Source organism: Mchenga conophoros, linkage group LG10, assembly GCF_057382185.1.
Source record: "Mchenga conophoros isolate Kocher_MC1m ecotype Shallow Benthic linkage group LG10, M_conophoros_male_GT1.1, whole genome shotgun sequence".
NCBI lineage: Eukaryota > Metazoa > Chordata > Actinopteri > Cichliformes > Cichlidae > Mchenga > Mchenga conophoros.
This window is the reverse complement of record NC_140535.1, coordinates 34,207,267-34,231,523: the sequence shown is the minus strand read 5'-3', so window position 1 is coordinate 34,231,523 and position 24,257 is coordinate 34,207,267. Positions and strand designations below refer to the sequence as shown.

The 24,257-nt window shown below is 42.5% G+C and overlaps 2 protein-coding genes across 4 annotated transcripts in view; one reads left to right on the top strand and one right to left on the bottom strand.

Moving 5' to 3' along the window:
- dbn1 (drebrin 1) overlaps positions 1-13,059 on the top strand; it is a 114,145-nt gene extending 101,086 nt beyond the window's left edge. Inside the window, exons 8-16 of one of the 3 annotated variants that reach the window (XM_085289893.1) lie at positions 1,689-1,840; positions 1,981-2,038; positions 2,535-2,591; positions 2,692-2,806; positions 5,944-6,072; positions 10,619-10,747; positions 11,145-11,641; positions 11,746-11,845; positions 12,271-13,059. In XM_085289893.1, the coding sequence (XP_085146019.1) occupies positions 1,689-1,840; positions 1,981-2,038; positions 2,535-2,591; positions 2,692-2,806; positions 5,944-6,072; positions 10,619-10,747; positions 11,145-11,641; positions 11,746-11,845; positions 12,271-12,326 (1,293 nt within the window). In that variant the 3' untranslated portion in view covers positions 12,327-13,059. Of the gene's footprint in view, positions 1-1,688; positions 1,841-1,980; positions 2,039-2,534; positions 2,592-2,691; positions 2,807-5,943; positions 6,073-10,618; positions 10,748-11,144; positions 11,651-11,745; positions 11,846-12,270 lie in introns of all 3 variants that reach the window. The other 2 variants (XM_085289895.1, XM_085289894.1) reach the window with 2 other exon arrangements.
- Positions 13,060-20,606: 7,547 nt separating this feature from the next.
- On the bottom strand, positions 20,607-22,725 carry LOC146566274 (uncharacterized). Its single transcript, XM_085289892.1, has 4 exons — positions 22,527-22,725; positions 21,357-21,450; positions 21,146-21,233; positions 20,607-21,029 (listed from the first exon to the last, which is right to left on the bottom strand). The coding sequence occupies exons 1-4, from the start codon at positions 22,582-22,584 to the stop codon at positions 20,628-20,630; spliced, it is 642 nt and encodes a 213-aa protein (XP_085146018.1). The 5' UTR covers positions 22,585-22,725; the 3' UTR covers positions 20,607-20,627.
- Positions 22,726-24,257: the final 1,532 nt, after the last annotated feature.

Genomic DNA, 24,257 nt, shown 5'->3' with positions numbered 1-24,257 from the left:
AGGGCGCTGCCAAAGCTGGTGGCATTTCAGAGATCTGCACACGGCACTTTAGCACATTGCTCACAACAATCCCTCATTAGGTCGGATATCCTTAGCTATTTCCATGTACAAATGCTTCTTCAGTTCCCAAACCCAAACAGAAAGACTAAGACTTTAAAAAGTTTCACGTTCTTTCAACTCGAGTATATTGTTAGCTAGCAATTGAGCTGTTAGCTATGCTTTCAGCAAAATTCACAGCATTTCACTCATATATTAGCTAGCTACTGCATTTATAATGTCATTCTTTCTGGCTCACAGTATTTGTTTTTCCATATATCTAATTCATTGAGTTAGTGAATAATTCAAAATCAAGAAAACTAATTCACAGCTCTTTATGTGTGCTAACTAGCGACTGTATTTCAGCGGTTTGTTTTTGTTTTAGCTTGTTTCTTTAGTCAGGTTTTACCTTCATGTTCAGTTATTTGACTGTATTTTTTGTGCTAATCTTACTGTTGTGGCTCAAGAGTTGGGAGTTCGCCTTGTAATTGGAAGGTTGTCGGTTCGAGCCCCGGCTCCGACAGTCTCGGTCGTTGTGTCCTTGGGCAAGACACTTCACCCGTTGCCTACTGGTGGTGGTCAGAGGGCCCGGTGGCGCCAGTGTCCGGCAGCCTCGCCTCTGTCAATGCGCCCCAGGGTGGCTGTGGCTACAATGTAGCTGCCATCACCAGTGTGTGAATGTGTGTGTGAATGGGTGAATGACTGAACGTGTAAAGCGCTTTGGGGTCATAGGGACTAGTAAAGCGCTATATAAATACAGGCCATTTACCATTTACTTGTACCCCTGTGGGGAGTTAGCTAACCTGCTAGGCTAACCTTTATATTCATTATCCAGACATGGTATTTTATGTAGCATTTAACAACCATAATTTCAATATAATGCAAATCACATTTACATTTGGTGATTTTTTTTTTTAGCTAACAACTGTATTTGTTTAGTTATATATTTGTTTCAACCATTTTTTTTCTGTTGCTTGACAGTTATTTTACTTGCCAGCTGATTAAAGCTAAGCTAACCTGCTAAGCTAGCAGGTATATAAGCACTTATATTATATATAGTATATAGCGATTTCAATAGTTTTCTTACGTATTCATTACTTTTGCCAACTTTTCTGATCAAACATGTTTAGTTCTTTAATTAAATGTAATTGTTGTAGTTATTTTCCACATAGCTTCTGGGGTTTTTCTACCCCTGGTTGTGAATCAAGACCGAAGGTGTCAGTTTGCAAGCTGATTCAAGCTAAGCCAGGCTACTAAGCTAAAAGATAAGCGCATATATGTTTTGCTGAAATACTCTCAAAGGTGCTGAGAATACCTGTAAAACGAAACTTTATCTCACACTGTATTTAATAAACTGTGTCCTTATATGTGACAGTTATTTAGTATAATGTGAATCACAGATATATTTGGGTAGACGTGAGAAACGAAGTCAGATGTCGCTGCATCCTCCGGCTGTGTCGCTATTGTCTCATTCAAGTTAAACACGAAATGACAGCGAGCGTCACCGAGCCGCGGGATGTTTGCCAGATTTGCCCTTCACTGTTTCAGACACTCAGATAAACGCCCAGAACCAGATCTGGCTTCATTAATTAACTGATCGAGAGATTTATTACAACTCTGAAAGAGGTCATTTGTGTGTGTCCGGTCTCCAGCGTGAAGAGGAGATGAGGAAGGAGGAGGAGAAGAAGAAGTTGGCAGAGGAGCGGCAGCGCTTCGAGGAGGAGCGAATGGAGCTGGAGAGGAAAGAGCAGGAGAACCGAGAGAAGAGGTACCGCGAGAGGGAGCAGCAGATCGAGGAGCACAGGTGAGGAGCGACGGCACAGCAATCATCAAACAAACAATGAACACAATCATTTTTGGTCAAAAGGTTCACGTGTGCACGAATGACAGGATGACGCTACATCGTCTTTTCATGATCTATAATCTGTGTTTGTGTGTGAACAGAAAGAAGATGCAGGAGGAGGAAGAGGCCAAAGAGAGGTTGCGGAATCAGACCCCCGTAGTAAGTATTTGCTAAGTGAAACCAGTAATTACCAGCCAGCTTCTGCTTCTTGGTGGACTTTCTGATTAAAAACACATCTCCAGTTGGTTTCTGTTATTATTTCTGCCTCCAAACAGAGCCTCGCACTGCCCGAGTCCACAGCCACACAGATATGAGGCTAATTTGTGTGACAGCGTGTTCAGTTTTTGAAGCGAGTGATTAGACGTGTGTTACTTTTCAGAATATCTCCCAATCAGCTGCCTGATGGCTCCTGGCCTCCGAACATCTTAATCCGAGTCTGTGTGGCACAGTAAAATCTAAACACCTTTCTTTGAGTGCAAGATTGCAAATAGTAGAAAGTATCAGTGGATACAAACACAGTCTGTGTCGCCCCCTGCTGGTGGGAGCGTGCAGCTCATTTGTCTGCTGTTTCAGGACGTCTGACTGATTTATTCACAGGTGAACGAGTTTCTCTCTGCTTTGTGTTACATATGAATCACTGGATTCTTCTCCTCAGGTAGCAGAGCCGAGCATCGAGGACCTCAATCTGGACAAGAAGGAATCTGAGGTAGAGGTCAGTTTGGAGAATGATGAAAGAGAGCGTCTCCAGAAACGGCCGCAGAACATTTAAGAGGAAGAAAATTCAGCACTCTGTATTTATTTTGTGTTTCCAGGAGGCGAAGGCCATCATCGCTCAGCGGTCAGGAAACCCTCGAGAGTTTTTCAAGCAGAAGGAGAGAGCCATGACCATCAGTGTGGACACCTCGCCCGTCTCCATCCACCGGAGCGGTAAACACTTCAAAACTTCACCTGACCTTTGTTCTCGTGCTGAGCTAGAGAAGCACTCGAGAGACTCGTGGAAAATATGATACAGTATCTTTGAAACGGCAAATGTTTTTTATTCTAAAAAATGATTTACTAATATTTGACTTTGAAACTGGTGAAGCAAACCGTCCTTGATGGGAAACAGCCTCAGATGTTTCAGTCTTTCAGAACATCGTCCTCGATCTGTGGACTCTGACAGTTAAGGAACTGTTGATTACGTCACCCAGCAACTGCCTCCCACCACATGTTGTTACTGGATAATTACTCTTCCTTGTTTGGCCTGTAGCATCATTTGTCACAGATGCAGCCTGTTCAAATCAATCAGATGTTTGCAGAACTGACAGAGTGGGAGAAGCTAGACAGATGTTTCTCTTTAACCTGCTGGTGAACGCACATTTTTTACTTTATTAGTTTTCCCTGTCACAGTGTCACTTTTAGAAGCAAAAAAACAAAAACACACTCATATGTGGAGCACCTTGTTGGGACGCCCGCGGTCCATAAACTGTGTCGAAAGCAGCTATGCTCTCGATTTTAGCAGAGCTGTTGAGTAAGTGAGAGTCCTGTCAGCAGGGGTTCAGAATTCGGGGTGGTTACGTGGGTCGTGCAGTCTTCAAATAGTTCCTGTGGACAGTTGGACTGCGTGCTGATAACATACAGACTGGTGTTTAACTTCTTACCTTTGAAAAATTCATCTCAAACTTCCGTGCTGCTATACCTCTATGCCACAGCTAGCCTATGTTGCTAACTTACAATATTACTGCTCCATGATCCACCATTGCTGTACAAAGATGGTCCATTACAGTGAATGGAGATGACGCAACTCTTCCATCCAACGGCTCTGGGTTTTAGAGCGGCCACAGTTACAGTTAGCTACAGAATTCCATCACCATGGCAACGTTAGGTGCTGCTTCACTGAAACAGGTGTGGGCTGTCGCTACCCGATCCGTACCCCGCATGCGCAAATCTTACGTCACTTCCTCTCTTTGCCAGCATTGCGACGTTCAATATATTTGAATGATAGGGTTAGCGCCCAGTTAGCTCCTAGCATTTCTCAACAGCTCTGCCTCCTTTTCAACCACCGGGACATTTAAACTATGGATAATCCGTATACAAACAAATTCATGCTTTACTCCTCAACACAGAGCGTTCCCCGATTGAACAACAGCGCCGTAAAATAAGAAGAATGGTGCCTAATGACAGAGTTAATAATACAGACTTTGTAATATGTCACGTGAAGATTCATCAGCCAGATGATGTGTTTACTGACAATTGACAGTGATAGCGGACATCATCATCACTATTCCAATCAATCCTCTCCACACAGACAAGCATAAACACACTCGACTATCACTAAATAGTTGTACACTGGGGAGTAAACTGCCATTAAACGAACAGAAGAAGAAAACCCCTGCACATGCGGTACGGATCGGGGAGTCCTGATCCGTAACTCTCTTTTTTCTTTCGTTTTTGTCTACATTATATTAAAATGTTTCATTATTGGAAGTAGACACCTTTCGCGCATGCGGGGTACCGATGGCGTTCCGGTACGGATCAGGTAGTGACAGGGGCAGTTAATGTCAGTGAGATCAGCTCATAAGGTTTGGAGCATTCTTACTGGTGGATTTGATTCACCTCGCTCTCTGATTGGTGGATTACTTCTGTTAACCGGCTTGAGCCAGCTGTGGAGCCCCAGCATGTCTGATTGTATATGTTTCAGAGGTACGCCCCCCCACAGCCTCTACAGGACCAATCATTTGGTTTTGTTTATAATCTTTATTCATATTTAAAATGTTTTATAAAATGATGTTTTCTGCAGCACTGCTGCTTCTTCAACAGCGGTAGAGCGTGCAGAGGTGGATACATGAACAAAATATAAATTAACCACACAATCTTCAAAGTGATCCACAAAGTTCAAGCTGTAATAATATTGTAATATTTAACATTTGTTTATGTATGTAGTTGCAGATAAACATATTTTAATTACAGCAACAATAGTAGTAAGTTCATCTTTCCATCCCCAGATAATTACGTCAGCTCCTCAAATCAGCACAGCTTCTCCTGCCAAATATACAAATGTGCTTTCCAGCTTTCCCGTTTGTGCCGTTTTCTCAGAGTTTCCAAAGGTTTTCTTTTCATTCAGATAAATGATAGAAATGAACCTTTGAAAAAGAAGCTCAGTTTTCATGTAAGTGACGCTTCACTGTCAGTTTGCTGCTGTGCGTCGTCCATCCAGCTGTTAAACTGGACTGTTTTATTCTAGAAAGGTTTTAATCGGGTTTCTTTGCTGAAATCACAGCAAACCACAGCCCTTCTGCGTGACCTTTGACCCTTTGCGTGCTTGCATCATTTTATGTTGTTTGTCTGCAGGGTTTGGCGCGGCATTGGTTAGAACAAACACAGACAAACCTGAATAGCAAACGTTTAATTTGAGACCTTTTTTGTAAGTCTGTCTCATTTTCACAGTGATGTTAGCTCGTGTAGCCAGCTGGGAGTCTGCGGGTGCTCACTTATGGCATCTAGTGGCCACTAGAGGAGCTGCAGTTTGGGCTGGGACGATGATTGGTTACAACTTAAGACTGCCAACGCAGCCCCGCACCGAGGCCCCGACACATTAAAGTACAGGAGCGTGACTGAAGCGTGCACGGGCTGTAAACGACTGCAGGATTTCAACACGATGTGTTATTTATAACAATCAAAGACTCGTCCACAGATCCCAAAGACTGTTTTCTGGTTTGAATTATTCCGACACTTTCTGGTTCAGAGAAAGTCGCCATCAGCTTTTCCTTTCTGCCTAACAGCATGCTGTCTGCAGGCGGTGTGTTTAAACCACACTAACCTTTCTCTTCTTTCTCTCCATTTTCTGCCTCCTCCTCCTCCTCACCTCCTTACTTCATTCCTCCTCTCCTTTTTCTTTCATTTCTCCACTCTGTGAAATTTGGTGGATTTTTTTGACACCCGTCTCTTTCATCTTCTTCCCACAATCCTCTCCTCCCTCTGTTTTTCTGTCTTCCTCACGTCTCTGTTGTGGTGCGTCGCTGTTTTTTTTCTTTCTCGTTTGTTGTGTGTTCCCGTCTTCGCTTTTGTGTCGTCCCGACCGCCAGGCCGTTTGGACAGCCCGTTCTTGAGGCAGCAGCACAGTCCCAGCAGCCCCAGTCCGACCCCCCCGCACCGGGGCATGTCGCCCCTCCGCACCCCGCCACATGCACGGACGCAGCCCACCGCTGCAGCCGGTAGGTACAGCAGAAGACGAAGTTAAAGAGGAAACCAGCAGCCTGGTCGAGCATCTCTCCCGACACATGAGTCCCCTCCACAAACACAGAAACACTGCAGCAAAGCCAACATGAGAGGATGAAACTGCGCGTGGTTACACCGGTACTCCAGCTTGACTGGTAAAACTCACAACCGCAAACAATCCACTTCCTGTCTGCAGGATTATATCGCTTTCAGGGTAAACTGAAAATTAAACTCTTCAGGATCAGTTTTCCTGTCATTGTACAGGAACTGGAGCCTCATACAGTAACATTTATAAGGACATTTAAAATGGATTCATTAATTTATAAAGCACATTTAAACAGAAGAAAGCTGTCAGAATGATGTACAAGATAATAGAGTTATTCAAATACTATAAAATTACAAATATAATATAAAATACATTAATATATAAATACAAAATAAAATAATAGCCCCCAGTCACAGATTATGAACCCAGGAATGCCGGAGAATAGAGCAACATTTCTAACCTGGATTAACTACAAACTTGAAAGTGGTTGCAAGTTTAAAAACAGATTAAAAACACTAAAAATTCATATCTCCAAAAGTTGAATCTGTTCATCTGGACGTAGCGTTTTGTGGGAGAACGCTACGTCCAGATGAACAGATTCAACTTTTGGAGATTTACTTTCCTGGATGATTGAGATGCATCAAGACACTAAAAATTCATAGTTATTTCAGCCAACATGCATTTTCATCCTCTCATCTTCAGCACTTAGTTTTAGCACATACTGTGACGCCCCACACATCTCAGCACCAACCCATTAAACTTCCCCATCACCTCCCACTTTAAACACCCCCCGAACTCTTTCCTCCTTCCACTTCCTGGTACTGAACGAGAGCGTCTAAAAATTCCCCAGTTCCTTCGTTTTTACCTTTTACTATCGGCTGATTAAGGCGATAACGGAGACAAGAGCATCCAAGCATCATGAAAAGCGACAGAAGCTGGAGTTTGGTTTGCGTTCACTGTATCGTGCATGCTGGCGGCGTTAGCTGTAGGATGACGAGGCCGCCCTCCCACCTTCCTCTTCGCCTCGTGCACTTTAACCCCCCCTGCAGGCTGACTCTCACACAGCAGGTTTGCACTAACTTGTGGAAACAGTGAAACCTGTTTCAAAGCAAAGCTGTTTGTTGCTTTGTGTGGTAGATGTCGAGTCTGTCGTCCCCTCCAGTCTTCATCCTTTAGATGTCGTCCAGTCGGCTGCTGATTTTTTTTTCTGTAAATGTTTCTGTATTTAATTTTTCTACTTCTGATGTTTTACGCTTGTAAAAGTGATTTCACTTCTCTCGAGAGCTGAATCTCAGGGATCTGACAGGTTCTCTCCTTCCACCTTCCTCCTCTGCCTCTGATCCTGGACTGCACACAAACACACTCATAAACACACTCCTGCTGCCATCTTTAATCCCGACTGACCGACTGTGAGTGTTTGAGTGCGTATGTGTGTGTGTAACACTGTCGAGCCGTCACTCGGTCGCCATTGCCATCAGTCGGCCTGTGAATGCTTGAATGTTGAACTTCGATGTCATTCAGGTTAAAGACCATAACGGTGGTTTTTATATGGCAGAGCCAGACTTCCAGAGAGCCTTTTAACATCTTAAGTTTAGTCCAGAAACCTTTGATTTTGCAGAGGGCGCGAGGCTATTTCAGCACAGCTTTGGAAACTCTAATATGAGCGTCCACCACAGGAACAGGAAATAAGGAAAATCATTGGAGGTCCTCCTTAAAAGCAGCAAATCCCTTCGCTGCTGGTTGGCTTTACCAGTGTCATCATCAGTACATCACAAATAAAACTCAGATATTTCAATAATGGACCCTCAGAGTACCAGGCCTACAAGAACACATGAAAGATAAAGTCGATTCACCTGTTTAGTTGATATTAGAAATAAAATCATGCAGACCACCTTCATGATCTTCACTGTGTGTGTGTAGTTGCATGTGTACGTTATTATGCTCAGTGAAAGTAAAACACTGTTTACCTCCCGCCTGTAAAGCGATGACACATCAAACCTCTGATGATGCAGTTTGCAGGTCTAAGCTGGAGTTCTCGTCTTGAATGCCGTTTTCGTTTTTTAACAGGCAGATTTTTTATTCGGTCGTCATTCTCTGCCTCTGAGAATTTTTATTAGCATCATGTGCAGCACGTCGTTCAGCTCAGTGTGGGCATTAACATCCCAATGAGTAATCCAAATCACGCAGCATTGTGTTAATGATCTTGTGGTGTTGACAGATCATCTCAGGCATTCTCTTGGCTGAAGTTTGTTCTGTTTTTGGCGTCTTCTTCCTGTCACAGGATGGCGCCCATTGGAGAGCCTCCACATGAACTTTTATTTTATTTAACCCTCATTCTCCATCCTAACTGTGCCAATGTATTTATATTAGCCTCGCCATAATCGTGTACGCTGTGCACACCACGGAGATGAGGTGAAGTGTATATTACACAAATGTCAGCAGGATAGCCGTGTTTTAGATGTATCTGCACTGAGTGGAAATTACATTTATAGTGTTTAGCAGTGACTGTAGAGCTAGCTACAGCATTTTGTCATTGGCTGTGACTTCAGGAAAATACTTAATTTTTCATACAAGATAAAAAATTAGGCAGCAATGTCTAAAAAAACAACCTAGCTAGCTGTTAGCTAGTTAGCGAGCTAACACTGGCTATTTGCTGAAGACACATCATCGGTCATTTACACACAGCATAATTGGTCATTTGGTTTAAAAACTGTGCAGCCTAACTTTGCTAACACTAACACAGTTTGTTGGTATTTAGGTTTTCATCTCCATGCTGTACCTATCATGTTTACATATCAGCTAGCCAGCTGACCTGCTAACTTTTGACTAAGATCTCAGTCACACAGGGCAAGAAACTGGTCAACAACCACTGGTTGCTATGGAAAAGTGTGTTTTACCTGACAGGTTAGCAAGTAGTTGCTGGCTGTTGCTAGATGAAAATCAAAAAGAAGGACAGGATTTTTAAATACAACACTGATGGCAGTTATTTGGTTTAATATTATACTGTAGGTACAGATTTATTTTTTCATTCAGACACAAAACATGAACAGATTTGTCTAACTTTTTGTTACGTGTAGTTTTTATATTCTGCCCGACTCTGATGGTTCTTGTTTGTGGCGTTTCAAAAGTGTTTTGCCAGCAGAGAATTTGCAGAGTGCCCTCTGGTGAATAAACTGTGCAGTATGGTTGAATTCTTTCCATGTGTCTTTTTGTTTATTGGTCGTTATAAATACCTGATACCAGTAAAACAGCAAATAGTTACTAGCCAAGGCAACTTTATTTATAAGAGCTTGGAAAAAAGGTAACCGCTGACCGAAGTGCTGAACATAGGAATAAAAATACAGCTGATAATATCGTCATCAGGGGTTGTTCATCAGGTTTTCTACCTCCAGGTGAATTGAGAACCAACCCATTTAGGACTCAGTCATTTATTACCTCTCTAATTCTCGTTCCTCGTTGTTGTGCTTGTGGGAAGTCTCGTTCTGGTATTTGAACACAACATGAAGCTCAACATCATCAAACATCTGGAGAAATGGCATTGTGGAAGTGATTCTCGTGATTCTAACTGACACTGTGATGGTGTTTGTTGTTGGATGTGTGTACCTGATGTAGCTGTGACTCACCCACAATGTGTTGGTATGTTGTAATGACATATCAGTGAGTTTTTGTTAGATACCTGCTTCTGTTTCATGACCCATTGGATCATTGTGACTGTGTCTTGGTTTCTGACAGAGGTCCTCACTCCTCATTTGCTTCAGCTGTCCAGAGAAGCAGCATTTGGTCACTTTGTTGCCTGAGTTTGTAAGTGCCTCATTGCTGCACCCCAACTGCTTCTGTCTCACGCTTCTGGCATTAAACAGCCGCATTATAAGATATTAAACACCGCAAAGAGGAAGCACTCGGCCTCAAGGAAAAAAAGACCACTCCGTCAGTGTTTTCCACTCACTGTCTATTCACTTTTCGTTAAAACTTTCAGACACACTGAGCTATCTCTGTGGACGTCTCACTGAAATAATGGCATTCACAACTGAGTGCGTGATGCTGCCTGTACATTAAACATAACACAGTGAGGGAGCTGACTGAAAACAAAGTTTTGGAGAAGCTTACTGTTTACCCGACAACAGGTTCAAATCTGATTGGCTCAGCTGATGATGTCAGTTTGTTGACAGAACAGACGATGGGTCTGAAACCGGGCGCAGTGACTGAATCTGCCTGTCTGTTGGTCATGTGACAACAAAATTCATGTGGCTGCTGCGATCTTGTGCAATGTTTAACGTGTTGAAGTAACACAGGATGTGACTGTGGAGTTCACCTGGTCACAATCACCTGTTACCCTCATTTAGCTGAACTAAGCCTTATACAAAGTGTGAACTTCAGATAAAAGCATCAGATTCTGTGTTAGTTCGACACACCTGCTCGTGGGTAAAAGTCTTGGAGGATTTTTGGTGACTGCTGCCAAAGTTTTCCTTCAATAATCTTTCTTTTTGACCCTTCAGCGGACAATGACGATGAAGTGAGCACAGAGCGCAACATGGCCACCGTGTCACCCATTCCTAAAATAGTCACCACGCCCATCAAAGATGACTACAGCAGGGATGAGAAGGAAGACCACGCAGACGAGTGGGGTAAGACTTCTGTCGACCAATCAGACGACAGACCATGGCGTTGCCAGATTTCCACAAAATAACAAAATTTAAATTTCATCCCTCCAAACTCCAAATGTTGACATTTTCACCCTTTAAAAAAGGGAAATATATCCACGGATTAGAGGTCGGAAATATTTCGGGTTCAATATAAATAAATATAAATAACTATTCTGACCATTTATAAAATCTAAGAGTCCCCAGAACCTGACGAACACTGGTTTTAGTTTATTTTTGTTAGCCTCCTCCACGGTGCTCCATTGGGTCTTTTTCCAAAACAGAAATCCACTAAGAATCAGTTTTTTGGTAATTAGAAAGAAACTGATTATCATTAAAAGTGACTCAGTTTTTTAAATGAAATTGTTCTTGTTTCCTTCAGATTTGGTGCCAAAGCAGGAGCAGAAACCCCCGGTCCAGGAGTCGACGCCCACCAAGCCCGTGCAGAGCGTCGCCCCGCAGGCCCGCGACTCCTCCGCTGTCTCTGCGTGCGAGTCTGGCACAGACAGCCTGGTTGATCTGTGGGGCGGCAGCTCCGCCCCTCCAGCCAACGTCGCCCAGCCCGCCCAGTCCTCCCAGTCCTCCAATCTGGTGGACCTAATGGGAGATGTCCTCCATGACAACCTCCCGCCCAGCACCGCTGCCGCCAGCGGCCGGCCTCAGCCGCTCCTCAGCTTTGACGACATGATGGACGGGACTTTCTGCTCGGGTACTGGCGCCGAAGACGACCCGTCCAGTTTGGTGGACGTGACGGGCTCTGATCAGATGACCCTCAGCTACCAGCATGCACTGCAGCATGCATCTGGGGAGGGCCAGGAGCTGGATGACGGACAGCTGCTGATGACCAATGGGGAGGCTCTGCTGAAAGAAGGCACTCAGGTGAGCCAGGTGATGCTCCTGATGCTCTCCAGAAACAAAAGATCAGATTCTCGGTTGATTGGTCGTTGTTTCGCTCATCTTCTATCTCTCTGTTGGTGTTTCAGGCGAGCGAGGGCTACTTCAGCCAATCACAGGAGGAGGAATTCGGGACAACAGAGGAGTCCTCGGCTAAACCCGCACCGGTCTTTTATAACAAGCCACCAGGTGAGACGATCAGCTGAAATAAAGCTGCTTTTGGACACGTCCTTATTGCCTCAGCATGTTAGATTTGGTAGATTTTTAACACCCTTAGTGAAAACAACCATAAAGGGATTTGTTTTCTACTGAGACTCAGCTAGTTTGGAAAACACATTTTTCCCTCGAAACACGAGGTTGCCAACCAGTCTCAAAGTCTGAGTGACTCTTTGAGTCTTGACAGGATGGATATCCTGAGACTTCACAGCCTTTTTGGGCTCGATTGGTCAGTGAATTGAGCTCCTTTTCTAATTGGTCGGTTTGGCAGGAGAATCACTAACATTTGTTTTTGCTTAAAGCACCAAAAACTCATATCAGGCTAAAATAAGCCTCCTAGTTTTGCTAAACACAAGTTTGATGTGTGTGTAAACATCCGTGTGTGTGTGTTTACTCAGAGATTGACATCACGTGCTGGGACACGGACCCCGTGGTTGACGATGAAGATGACTAACCGGCCTATATGACACCCACACCACCGCCACCGGACCAAGAGGAAGTAGGAAGTGTGCTTCATGAAGAAACAGAATTTTTTTCTAAAAAATAAAAAGAAACAAACAAAAAAAGTAATAATAACAAGTCTTGCATCAAAACTACTTCTGTATTATCTTTTAGAATCAGTAGCCACAGAAAAAAGACAGGGTTGTTGACGGTTTGGAATGATTTTCTTTTCTGTGTTTATTTTATTTATTTGCTGTTTTCTTTCTTTCTTTCTTTCTTTTCTTTTTTTCTTTTTTTTTTTTGCTATGCAGATGTATTAGCTGGGAGTGGGGGGATTTTTTTTGTTTGTGTACATGATAATTACACGTAGCGCACTGCTGCATTTTAGAGACAATGAAGCCTGGCGTGTGGCCGACACGCTTAGTCTGTAGTACTTCAATAACACCCTATAAAACTAATACAGCCAATCAATACAGCTGCCATGTATAGCTTCACTCTGTTCTCTTCTTACCTCGTTTTCACCACCCTCCTTCCCTTCCTTCCTGAAAATATTCACCTCTGCAAGTCAGTTAATCTTGTATTTAGAGCTCACTTTACAGAAACAAGGTGAAATATTTTATTTATTCTGGTGTTTCTCAGCTGCAATCTGTTCTCAAAGTCAAACTGTGGCTCCTTTTTGACCTTTTTCCACACCTTTTGTATGATTTTACTGAATGAATTCAAGATTAAATGGCTTGTGAATCTGATTGCTTTTTTCAGTGCACTTTTCTTCTTTCGTGACCTTGTTGAAGATCTACAGCTCGACTATCAGCCGTCCCCTCTGATTCTATAAAGCTTTGTATTTTTATCTCACTTATATATTTACACAGCAAAAAAAACGAGCAGTTTTTGCAGCTAATCTAGAGAAATTTACTGTTGCTATTTTTCCAGGTTTTTTAGGAGCGTTTGGCTTTAAGGTGTGAATTTGTATGATTTTCATTCTCTAGAATATTCTCCCAAAATCTTAAAAATGAGACGTTTTTAGGTGTAAGAGAAGTCGGGATGGATGCTTTAATTCATTTTTGTAAAAAAAACAGTATCAACAGTGAGCAGTGCTAGCTAACATTAGCTGAAGAGTCAAGGAGTCGTGTATTTTCAATCAATAATCAAATTGCACAACAAAGTTTCACTTGAGGATGGAAAAAATAAACACTGATGGTGACTTAAGATAGGATTTTAGTATAAAAAAGTTAGCAAGGAAGTAGCTAACTAACTGTTACTGCTACTTTAACAAAAAAAAAATTCTAGCGAAACATTAATGAGACTGAAGTTGAGCCAAAACTAGAGATAACATAATGGTTTGGGGCTCTAGCTTGCCTGCTAATAATTCCCTGCTGCAGGCTAATGACGTTAGAAGAACACTATTTTCAGTTGATAGTTCAAATAAACATTGAGGACAGAGTAGCCTAAGAAATAAGAAATACCTGGCCTACCTTAAATTTTTATTTAGCTAACATTTCTATCTAACTGTGGTAATGGTTTGTGTAGCATATCTAAGTTATAGCTTGCTTGCTAATGCTACTATTAACTAAACGACATTTGAGTGCAAATGCTAGATAGCTTAGCATACATTATTTGATGGATTCCTTTTTTTTCAGCATCAACGATAGCAGTGCTTGCTAACCTTAGCCAAATAAGTAGACTTATTTAATATTGGTAATCGGTAATCAAATCATCGGCTCCCAGCGCAACTGTAATTTGAAATTAGAACAAAGAAGAAAGACAAAAAATACATACTGAATTTGACCATTTTAGTAGCAAAGTAAGAAAAGAAAAGGTTCTTCAGCTAACAGTTCGGTGGCCAGTAAGTTAGTAGGTAACTGACCACAGTCAGCCCAAAATCAGATATAAATGAGACTTTTTAGGGTTCAAAAATGACTCACAGCCAGCTCTTAATGACTAATGTTAGCTAAGGCTAGGTAAAAAGCACTAGATTGTAAATGCATTATTGGATTGATTCCTTACTTTTAATTAATTTTAACCGTAATATTAAAATTGATTTCAGGCAGTTAGGTGTTACAGGACCTCAAGGGCAATCACAGGAGGGCCAAATTAAACAGCTGATTAATTTGGCTCAACAAGCACAGATTATGTCACCTTCTTATTGAGAGTACAGATAATTATAATAATATAATAATTATACACACCCGACCTGACCTTGTTTGATTAGCGAATGAATGGAGCAAAGCCCGCAAGTCAGTCCAGACAGACTCAAACATAATATGACTTACGCTCCTCAGTCATAAACACTTCCTCCATGTGCTGAGCTAAAGCTCCAAAATTTTACATCACTGCCTGCTGCTTTAAATAAACAAATAAATAAAAGGTTACGCTAACTCACTGCACTCTCTTGTGGTACAAAGTGGTATTACACAAAAGTGCAGCGCAGTCCTGGTTCACCTTCAGTTGATATCTCTTGAACACAGTGCATAGATGTTTTGGAAATGAAGCCAGCGCAGTAGTTTATTCTCATTCTGAACAAGATTCAGGATTTGTGTGGAAACCTTCCTGATGTCTGAAGCAGCTTAAATCCCTGAAGATGACTTTGAGACGTTCTCTAACCCATGTCTACTGCCCTTCTGCTTTTCTTCTGTGCCATTTCATGCAGTATGGTAATGTCTTTGGTTGTTTTTTTTATTTTTTTTATTGATGTGTTGTTTTGGAAGCTGTTTGGAGTCTGAGACGGGGCACGCTGAGACCGGAGGCGTGTGTGTTTTTAATACCTGTTAAAAAAGTGTGCTAGAATTGATTTTCAGGACCTTTTTGGATATTAGCACTGACAGTGTTAGTCCTTTTGCTGTACATCCCTGTAGGAAATAAAAACTCAGAGGCAATAAGAACAACTCTATGTGTGTGTATGTTGACCTGTCGTGAAGCAGCTGACTTCAGGAAGTCTTAATGTTCAGGTTGAAGTGGGCTGAAAGTTTTTGATATTCAACAAGGTGCTGAAACCATTCCTGAGACTTTGTCCATCACTCATCTGTTTCTGAATTACACAATTACCTTTTTTTCAAATTCAGGAGTTTGTCGTGTGTTTATGAATCCTTTCTGAAACTTTATGAAGATAGACGTGTACTTCACGCACTTCCTGCTCTTCCTGATGTAACCTGTGAAAGTCAGAGGGTCAATGTTCCAATAAGAGTTATAATACAACACAAATATTTGAGCTTATTTGTGAATCATTAATTGATACAGGATGTGTGGGAACTTCACTTTCTAATTTGAATCTAAATATTTTTAGTTTGGAATCATTAAAAGTGCAGCTTTAGATGTCAGAGTATGTCCTTCTGACCATATTTGGGTTAGGGTTAGCACTCATCTACACTCTGACTTGCAGGTCATATATCCATCACTAGATGGCAGTGCTGCACTTCTTTTACCCTGCTGGGCCTCCTCTGGGGCCCCTGAACTAAGAGGATGTTTGTCCTCCTCTTGTCTTCCTCGCTCTGTTTCATTCGGTTTGAGGTGAGATCCCATCACGTCTGCAGCTGCTCGCCTTCTGCTGATGTTTGCAACAGATGTTTTAAGTCCACCCGTCCCGAAACATGACGTCAGACTGTTCTTCTTGTCTCGAGAGTCTCACAGCAACAAGCTCGCTCTGTTTAATCTTATTGCTGATGTCCGGCAGACATTAAAACACTGAAATGTGAGCTCAATTATAACAGACTGTTTAATAAAATTCCAGGGAGAAGTATAAATGGATGTTCTTTTTAAAAAACCACATTTAAATTTGTGTGACGATGTTTGACAGGAAAAATCACGTTTTAGCTTTTTGGTTTGGATCTGGGGAGGAGGGTGGGTCACCATCAGCTGGTAAAGCCAGTTGGTGAACAACTTCCTCTAATCATGTATTAATCGATGGGAATGAGTTTTGATTACGCTCTGATGGCAACTCTTCGAGTGGCAACAAAACCTGTGAGGCTGCAGAAATAATTGATGTGGTTTCCAGGTTTCATTTAGGAGAGCAGCAGCTCCACTGTTCAAAAATGTGAAACTTTTATCTTTCAAAGACACAAAACAGCAGAGCGGCTACGTGGGACTGCTCCCCACTCTGTGGAGGTAAATCTCATCGTCCTCAGTCCAGCACACGATGTCCTCAGTCTCATCATCTCCTTTTGTCAGATGAAGCTTTTCTGTTTTTTGGAGTTTGCCTGTCTGCAGTTAATTGCTTTGTGTAGATAAATGCGACTGCCAATAATTTTTCACTACCAGTCTTTTTCTCCCACAGTGCTGTCTGTAAATAGCTCTTTTTGTACAACCCACAGACCAAAACGAAAGGAAATCGTTGGTTTGTTATCACAGCAGACAAAGACAAGCAGGCACAAACAGACATTTGGTGTGTTCAATGGAATAGTGACTATTGTCTAAGTAAATCTGTAATTGTAGCTGTTGCTCAGAAAGCTGGAAATTAAATTCAGAGCACAGAAAATGAGATCTTTATTAGCGAACAGGAAGGAAGCTGTTCAGAGTACAAAACAGTCGGAGAGATAAATGATAACATGGAAAAATGTCAGCAACAGGGTGTCTCTGACACCGAATAGATGGAAGGGAACGCTTCAACATGATGAAGTTAGGAGACACAAATCTTCACAGGTGTTTCTCTGCCTGCTCGTAATGAGATGAATTAAACCAGCAGTTTAGCTCTGCGTTTGCGTGGAGTCAAATATACCAAAGATATCTGCAGGATGAGCAACAAGAAGTGCGGGGAGGAAGTCATAGCATATCGTAAATATGATAAATCCAGAATTTTTAGCCTTTTATTTACATAAGATCAAATAAAGAAGAAGCAGCTGTCTCCATGCAGAGTCTCAGGCATCTATTACTCCCTTGATCTGTAGCCCCTCCTGATATTTGGCAGTATCGTCCATAATGAGGGTGATGATATCTCTCCCCTGCCCTGACATCCTCCCTCCCCCGACATCCTCCCTCCCCCTTTGCCAGACGATGGTAGTTGCCTTCATATCTCTCTTGTTAGTGTCGGGATACAGACGCCTCACAGGCAGGAATCGAACGTGCAACTGCCAGTCCAAAGGCGTGTAGTGTTACCACTACGCTATCCAGCAGCTTACAGAGGACAAACATTCGACTTATTTTACCCACAGGTGGACCTAATATGGACCAGCAGTCAGGTTTGTTGAGACATTTGGGCCACGGTAACTACTGTACATGTGAAACAACATCTTCTGGGTTAAAACTCATCATGGTCAGCCATGTCTTCATGAAATCCCAGCGTCGGAGTGAAAACGCAGACATGTTCAACTGCAGAAAGTTCTCCAAGTGTACAACGTGAGGAAAAACCAAGACGTGCAAACCAAAAAGGATCCCTTCACATAAAACACGAGAACTGAATACAGCTGAATAAAAGTAGTGAAACATAGAGCTGCTGAAGTGTTTCCACATCTCAGAGGTTCCAACAAACTTTCACATTTTTGCAATAGAGAATTTAAACACGTGTTTAGTTACAGTACTGCTCAAACATCTTGAGCCTCACTTCTTCAGCCTCCACATTGGCACCAGGTGTGGGAAGCTTTTAGATCTGACAGCTGCTTCCAGCTTTGAAGCTGCGATGTAACAGTGGGCGTGGCCAGCAAGACGACGCCGGCAGATGCTCCAATGAGAGGACAGCAATGTGGGACCGAAGCCAGCCCGTTCTCCATCGTTGCTGTGGCGATGTGATGGTGCATTGGAGGGATGTGCCGATGTTCCCATTTTACTACATGTAAGCAAGCTCGAGCAGGTTTCCAGGCAACACTCAAACAGTCGACGGTGGAAGGCTGCGTCAGGCTCGACGGAGGAGAAAATGCTGCTTTTTTTCTGTAGCTGCTTTTGTGTTTGGCTGGAAAATTTCCAGCGAGTGCCAACAGAAGGAGTCACACCGGGGCGTCCGGCGCTTCTGCCAAGGAAACGTCATCGTTATGCCGTCACTGTCTTGACCTTGTCGGGTTAATAGATGGCTGCAGGCGCCAAGGCTTCACACCTCAGACTTTCTACTTTTATTTGCTTCTGCATACATGAATAGAAATGTGTATGTCAGGCACACTCAGCAACACAAGTTCTACAGTAAACACTGTCACCCTTAAAGGAGTGTTGGTACACTTTGCTTGGGCAAAGAGATTATAAGAAAATACAGACGTAACACGGCAGCTTGAAAAATCCCATTTAGATGCCAGTCACTTTCAAGGATGTTTGATATTAGAGTTGAATGAAACCATTCAAGGAGGCTAATTCTATAATTTACACCTGACATCTGCACATAGATCAAGAGCTTCATTCAGCTTTATTGTGTAGATTTGAAATATTGCAGGTATGTAGAGTGCAGTGGGTATTTTTGCTGCATGCTTACACATACGCTGATGATGGTTAGAATAAGTCTCTGGGTCAGGAAGTCCAAGCAAGATGTCCTGAACTGGGCCTTAATAAGAAGAAGATAGCCAAGGCTATGGAGGGGTTGTTTTTCTTTTCTTTCTGATTCCAGGAGAAGCAGATACGAGGTGAGGTCGGACTGAGCGGGGAGGATTCGCTCTAAACTGCCACGTTCGTGTTGGGAGAAGATAGCCATAATAATCTTTGTTATGGTCGAAGTATAAAACCTGTACAGCCTGATTCAGTCTCATCCTCTCTGTGAAGCAGCAGGTTCACACAAAGGTCCAGCTCTGTAAACTTGTCATTTTAACTGCCAAAGCAGTAATGTGCTCAAGCGAATCTTGAGCACATTACACTTAAAACATACAAAACACAGTGTCCCAGTTCCCAGGCTGCATCCTCTGAGGGACCCGGCTTCACGGTCTACGTGGGCCGGGTCCTTCGAAGACTGAGGACCGAATTGCGAGGCTGTGAAATGGGATGATCTAGCCTTCAGATTTGCTAGCTAATTAAAAGCTAATTAAATATATTTGCTATGATAGAAAATCGCAGTGTGATTTTCTATTGGACTATTCGCTCTTTTATCTTTTACAGTGAATCAGTACATTTTAATCAAAATGTTTTTACATGTGAAATCTTTTTTTAAAGAACAGCAACATTCATAATAGTGACAAGAATAAAACAATTTCTGATATTTTCCTTCACCAGAGCAGAGCCCTGTACTGCAGGATTAACCTGAGTGTCTCAGTCATGAACAGGTTATTTAATAATGAGGACACTAAACCTGATTCTCGCCTGAGCAGGGAGTCTCTGAAAGTGCTGCTGAATCTGATTAACCAGAATCAGAGACATGGTTGGGGTGCCACAACTGGGGTCCTTGTTTTTCTTTTCTGGCTGGCAAGTGGAGCGTCCTACAGAGGTGTTTCCAGAGTGTTTGCAACACCTCGTGCCACTGTTCACCGCATCTTCCACAGGGTCACAGAGGAGGTGGCTGTTCGCCATCAGGTCATCCACCTCCCTCAGACCCCAGAAGATCTTGGAGTCATGTCCCATTCCAAGGTGTGGGAGTCCAGCGGAGTGCTTTTAGAATGATGAAGACGAGGTTCTGGGCCATCTTCCCTCAAGCGCTGGAGGTGCACCACACCTTCTAAGTCATTAAAATGTAGTGCCATTGTTTTTTTGATTAATTAAAATGACATAATGGGAACTTTAGCGTACGTACATCTATAAACACCTTAAACATCTGTTTCAGGTCATAACAGCATGTGCTCTTTTGTATAACATCTCGGTGCTGGCGATGTCGTGGCCCCGGTGTACGAGCCCGAAGATGCTGTGCCAGATGAGGGGGAGAAAGGTTTGGAGGCAGTCAGTGGTGCTCTCTGGCAGGACCAGCGATCTGCCCTGAAGGTACCACCCCTGGACCACGATGATTGTGAACAGGTAAGTAATCTGCTTGTACAACACTACTTGTTACAGCTTTATTAACATGACTGTTCGCACCACTGTTTTGCATTTTTCTGAATAAATCTTAGAGACATGTCAGCCATCGATTACATCAGCCTGTAAACCCAGATGATGCGGTGGACAGTGGAAACAAGCATCCCTAAACACCTTCTGGACACCACCCTGTATGATGCTCCACTTACTGACTGGGTCTCACTTGTGGCACCTCCATCTCTCTGGTCCTGGTCCAGCACATTCAGCAGCACTGCCAGACTTCCTGCTCAGCCAAAGGTTAAAAGTACCTGTGCATATTGGGACACTCAGGTTAATCCTGGGCTTTAATAATAATTACAAAATGTGTTGAGTTTTTTCATGTTATTTACTCTGTTTATACATGTTAATAATCAAGTTAAAATGTTGTACATAGTTTGAAAAAAATAACTCAAAGTTGAAGCATTCACAGCGATTTTTATTTACAGAACTTTACACATTTTTTTTCAACAAGTTTTTCCAATAACCCAAACAGCCTGTCCATTCTCTGTCGTGCTTCCTCTGCTCTTCTTTCCTCAAGTTCCCTCTGCAATCTCATATCCTCTCTGATCAAATCCAACAACTCGCTCTCCCAGTTCCTCTTTCTCTTTTCCCTTCTTGGCTCCAGCTGGCCATCATCCTCCTGCTCTTCCTGATCCCACGCTTGGTGTCCTACGGCTGAACTGGGACCTGGAGTGCTGTCCTGGATGGAGGTAATTAGGACTTGAGGCCTGGTGGAAGGCCTCTGTCCTAACACTTCATCCATAAGGGCAAACCAGGGCCATGTAGCAGCAGTGGGCTTCTCAATCCCTCCCTCGCCTGACCCTGGATACTTGCAATCCTAAAGGCAGAGGAAATCAAAAGTGGTGTTGAGAAAAACAGCATCAGTACACGTTTACATGAACACGTTTAATAACTTATAGTTAAAAATCCATATTTGAATACGACTGTACATACTTTGTATTTTTTTTTTAAATTGTCCCATTTTTTTTTGGCCTGCAACGGGGTGATTTTTCCCAGCAGGCCCATCTTCTCAAGAACTGCCCTAACAGACAGAAAGCACAGGAACATGTCAATCACGTTAATCCCTGAACAGCAACAACAAAATGTACGAACTAAAAAGCACTCGCATGCCTAACAGATTAAAAACTGCATACTGTTACTGTACCTCCAACCCAGAGCGGCTGAGTGTTTAGCACCGGTGAAAAGGTGCTCGTTGTCTCCGCGGAGTTTAATAAACTCAGCCGTCTGCTCTTTGCTCCCTGAAATATAAAAGGAGTAAATTCTCGAGCATCTCACGTTACTGTTTAACGTTTATTCAGCTGTGTGAAACTATAACTGTAATCCAAACCGACTTACTCAGGAACAAATAAAACACTGATAAAGCCAAACAATAACATTTTTACGTTATCTAAGTCAGCGGTCCCCAACCTTTTTTGCGCCATGGACCGGCCTTTAAGGTGTCGCGGATAAATACAACAAAATAAAACTAGTACCGGTACCGAAAAAAAGAAAATTTATTCATAACACACGTGAAAAGACCGATAAAAACCCTGAAACCATACATTTCACACCTGAGCCTCAACTCTCGCGGCCCGGTACCAAACGAGTCACGGACCGGTACCGGTCCGAGGCCCGGGGGTTGGGGACCGCTGATCTAAGTGACTTGTACATCATGTTTAACCTGAGTTTGAAAACGATGCGTTTTAATAGTTTCAACATTACGCTTTCTGGGTCACAAAATAAACTTTTAAGATAAGTTACGGTGAGAATGTAGCCGTGTACACTTCAAATATCTACTCGATTTATTAAGACAGCACAAATCTGCAAACGTGCTCCGACGTTTTCGGAGACGTCTGTTACGACCCAGCTCGATAGCTAGCCGCCTCAGTAGAGCCGGAGAGGAAAGCGAGCTCCCGGCACATCGTTTTCAAACGCCTCGCGGTCTTTCGCTCCTCGGGTTAATAAACACGTTATATTAAACTCCACCGAGACAGCTGGTGACGCAGATGTAAAGACCAGACAGTCCAATTTCACAGCATCGCACTTGCGGCCTTCTCGGTCTTCGGAGGACCCGGCCCACATGGACCGCGAAAGCCGGGTCCTCCGAAGGATGCAGATCCTGACTTTGGACACAGCTCAAATCTAAGTTTATTTTGTGACCCAGAAAGAGTAATATTCAAACTAACCTTTATGTTAAAAAAGAGCGGGACTGTCATCTACAGTCACGTATGTTCAACGACTGTAAAAAACAACAACTTCACCTTAACATTTAAAATTAAACTCACATTAACTTTAACATCTTAACATTTGTATCGCTACTTCAAGAATACCTTACATTTAAAAATGTAGCTTTCCTCCGATGCCATCTCTACCGACCCTGTATCTGCCGCCATTGTTGGAAGCTGCTACTGGCTGGGCCGCGCTATGAATTCTGGGATAGGATCCGGGGAAATGGAGCAGCCTTCGTCGCCTGGCTGTGACGTTTTAGACCTTCAAATGCGGTCTCCGAAGGATGCGGTCTAGGAATTGGGACCGGTGGATGACGTGATCAGCGGCAGGTGAACGTGGATGAAAGCGCATTCATAAGCTGCGTTCCCATTCAGGGCCGCATTTGAAGGGCGATTACGTCACAGCGACGCGAGGAAGGCTGCTCCAAATGCTTCCAGAGAGAATCTCTGTTCCACAGGTGATTTCTTATTGCAATTCCTTTGTCGGTGACATTACTTGGAAAAGAGTATGAACCACTCCTAACAAGTATCTTGTGAGGAATAAAGCAAAAGAAGTTTCATTCAAAATACTTCATAAATATTATCCTGCTAATCATTATATGACAAAGTTCAAAAGGGACATAAATGTGATCTGTGGATTTTGTGGAAGCTAAAATGATCTTCTGGATCTGTTCACATGCTAGAACGTTTTGGACAGTAGACTCGCTCTACAAGGACTTTACTCTGAAATGGAAAATGTTGTATTTTGTTTCTTTCGAAGGCAAAAAAAATCTATACTTTGTAATAAACTTGTTAATTGTCTTAGCTAAATTCTATTTCCACAAATGCAAATACAGTAGCCAAAAGCCTAATTTTAAACACTACTATAATGATACTCTATCTTACATAAAATTGATTAGTAGATCACTTAATAAAAAGGCTATAAAATAATTACTATTTGTGTTAATTACAAATTATTTGAATGTATGTAACTTTTTACATTACACCCCTGGCATATGTTAACTATGTTCCAATTTGTGTACATTCTCTGTATACTGTTGCTTAATAAAGTTCAGGGGAAAAAAGCCCAACGAAAAAGGATTGCATTTTTCGGGACAAATGTAATCGCATGGCAGGATGCTGTAAAAGGACCAAACTTCAGCCAGGAGAACAACTGAGATAATCCATCCACGATACGAGGTTAGTCATTAATGTACTGCTGCATGGGCTGGGCTGTAGTTACATCGTAAGGTTTTAAAAACAGCTTTAAAATGATTAGTGGTAATAAAAACCGAGAGAGGCTGACAGTGATCACTGACTGTTTTTAGGGTCTTGCTGAGATTAAATAGAACAAGATACAAAGCATTAAAACATGTAAAAAACACAACAGCCTTAATAAACGTAGAGTATCCTGGGCCCAGAAGCTTATTATGCTAACATAGCTGTGTAGCTAGCGATCACATAGCACATCATTATATACCAGCTAGCCCAACTTCAGTAACCCTACAAACGTCACTGCTGTTTAGTTTTCTGTCTTCATTTATGTTGGAAGTGATAACAGAGCTGTATGTTTGAATTAGTTTCAAAAATCTCTCTGTCAGAACATGCTATACTACATTTAGATGGAAGCTAGCGAGCTAACTCCCTCCTAACTTCTAACTCTGTTAAATTTCATAAATTCGGTTTTCATGGATACCTGGATATTAAACTTAATTGTTACACCTGGCAGAGCAGCCACACTGATCATTTTATTACGGATGAAAGAATTCAGACAGTTTTTCAACTCTCAGTGATCCTGCAGTGTTCGTTTGACTTTGGGACCTGGAGCAGAGTTTGGGCCCAGACACCGCTAATGACGT

Excerpts from the sequence above, each read along its gene's own strand:
- LOC146566274 (XM_085289892.1), bottom strand. The coding sequence starts at position 22,584 with ATGGCGGCAGATACAGGGTCGGTAGAGATGGCATCGGAGGAAAGCTAC. Across the intron at positions 21,451-22,526 it reads GGAAAGCTACATTTTTAAAT|GGAGCAAAGAGCAGACGGCT; the intron begins GTAAGGTATTCT and ends TTTATATTTCAG. Across the intron at positions 21,234-21,356 it reads TCAGCCGCTCTGGGTTGGAG|GGCAGTTCTTGAGAAGATGG; the intron begins GTACAGTAACAG and ends TCTGTCTGTTAG.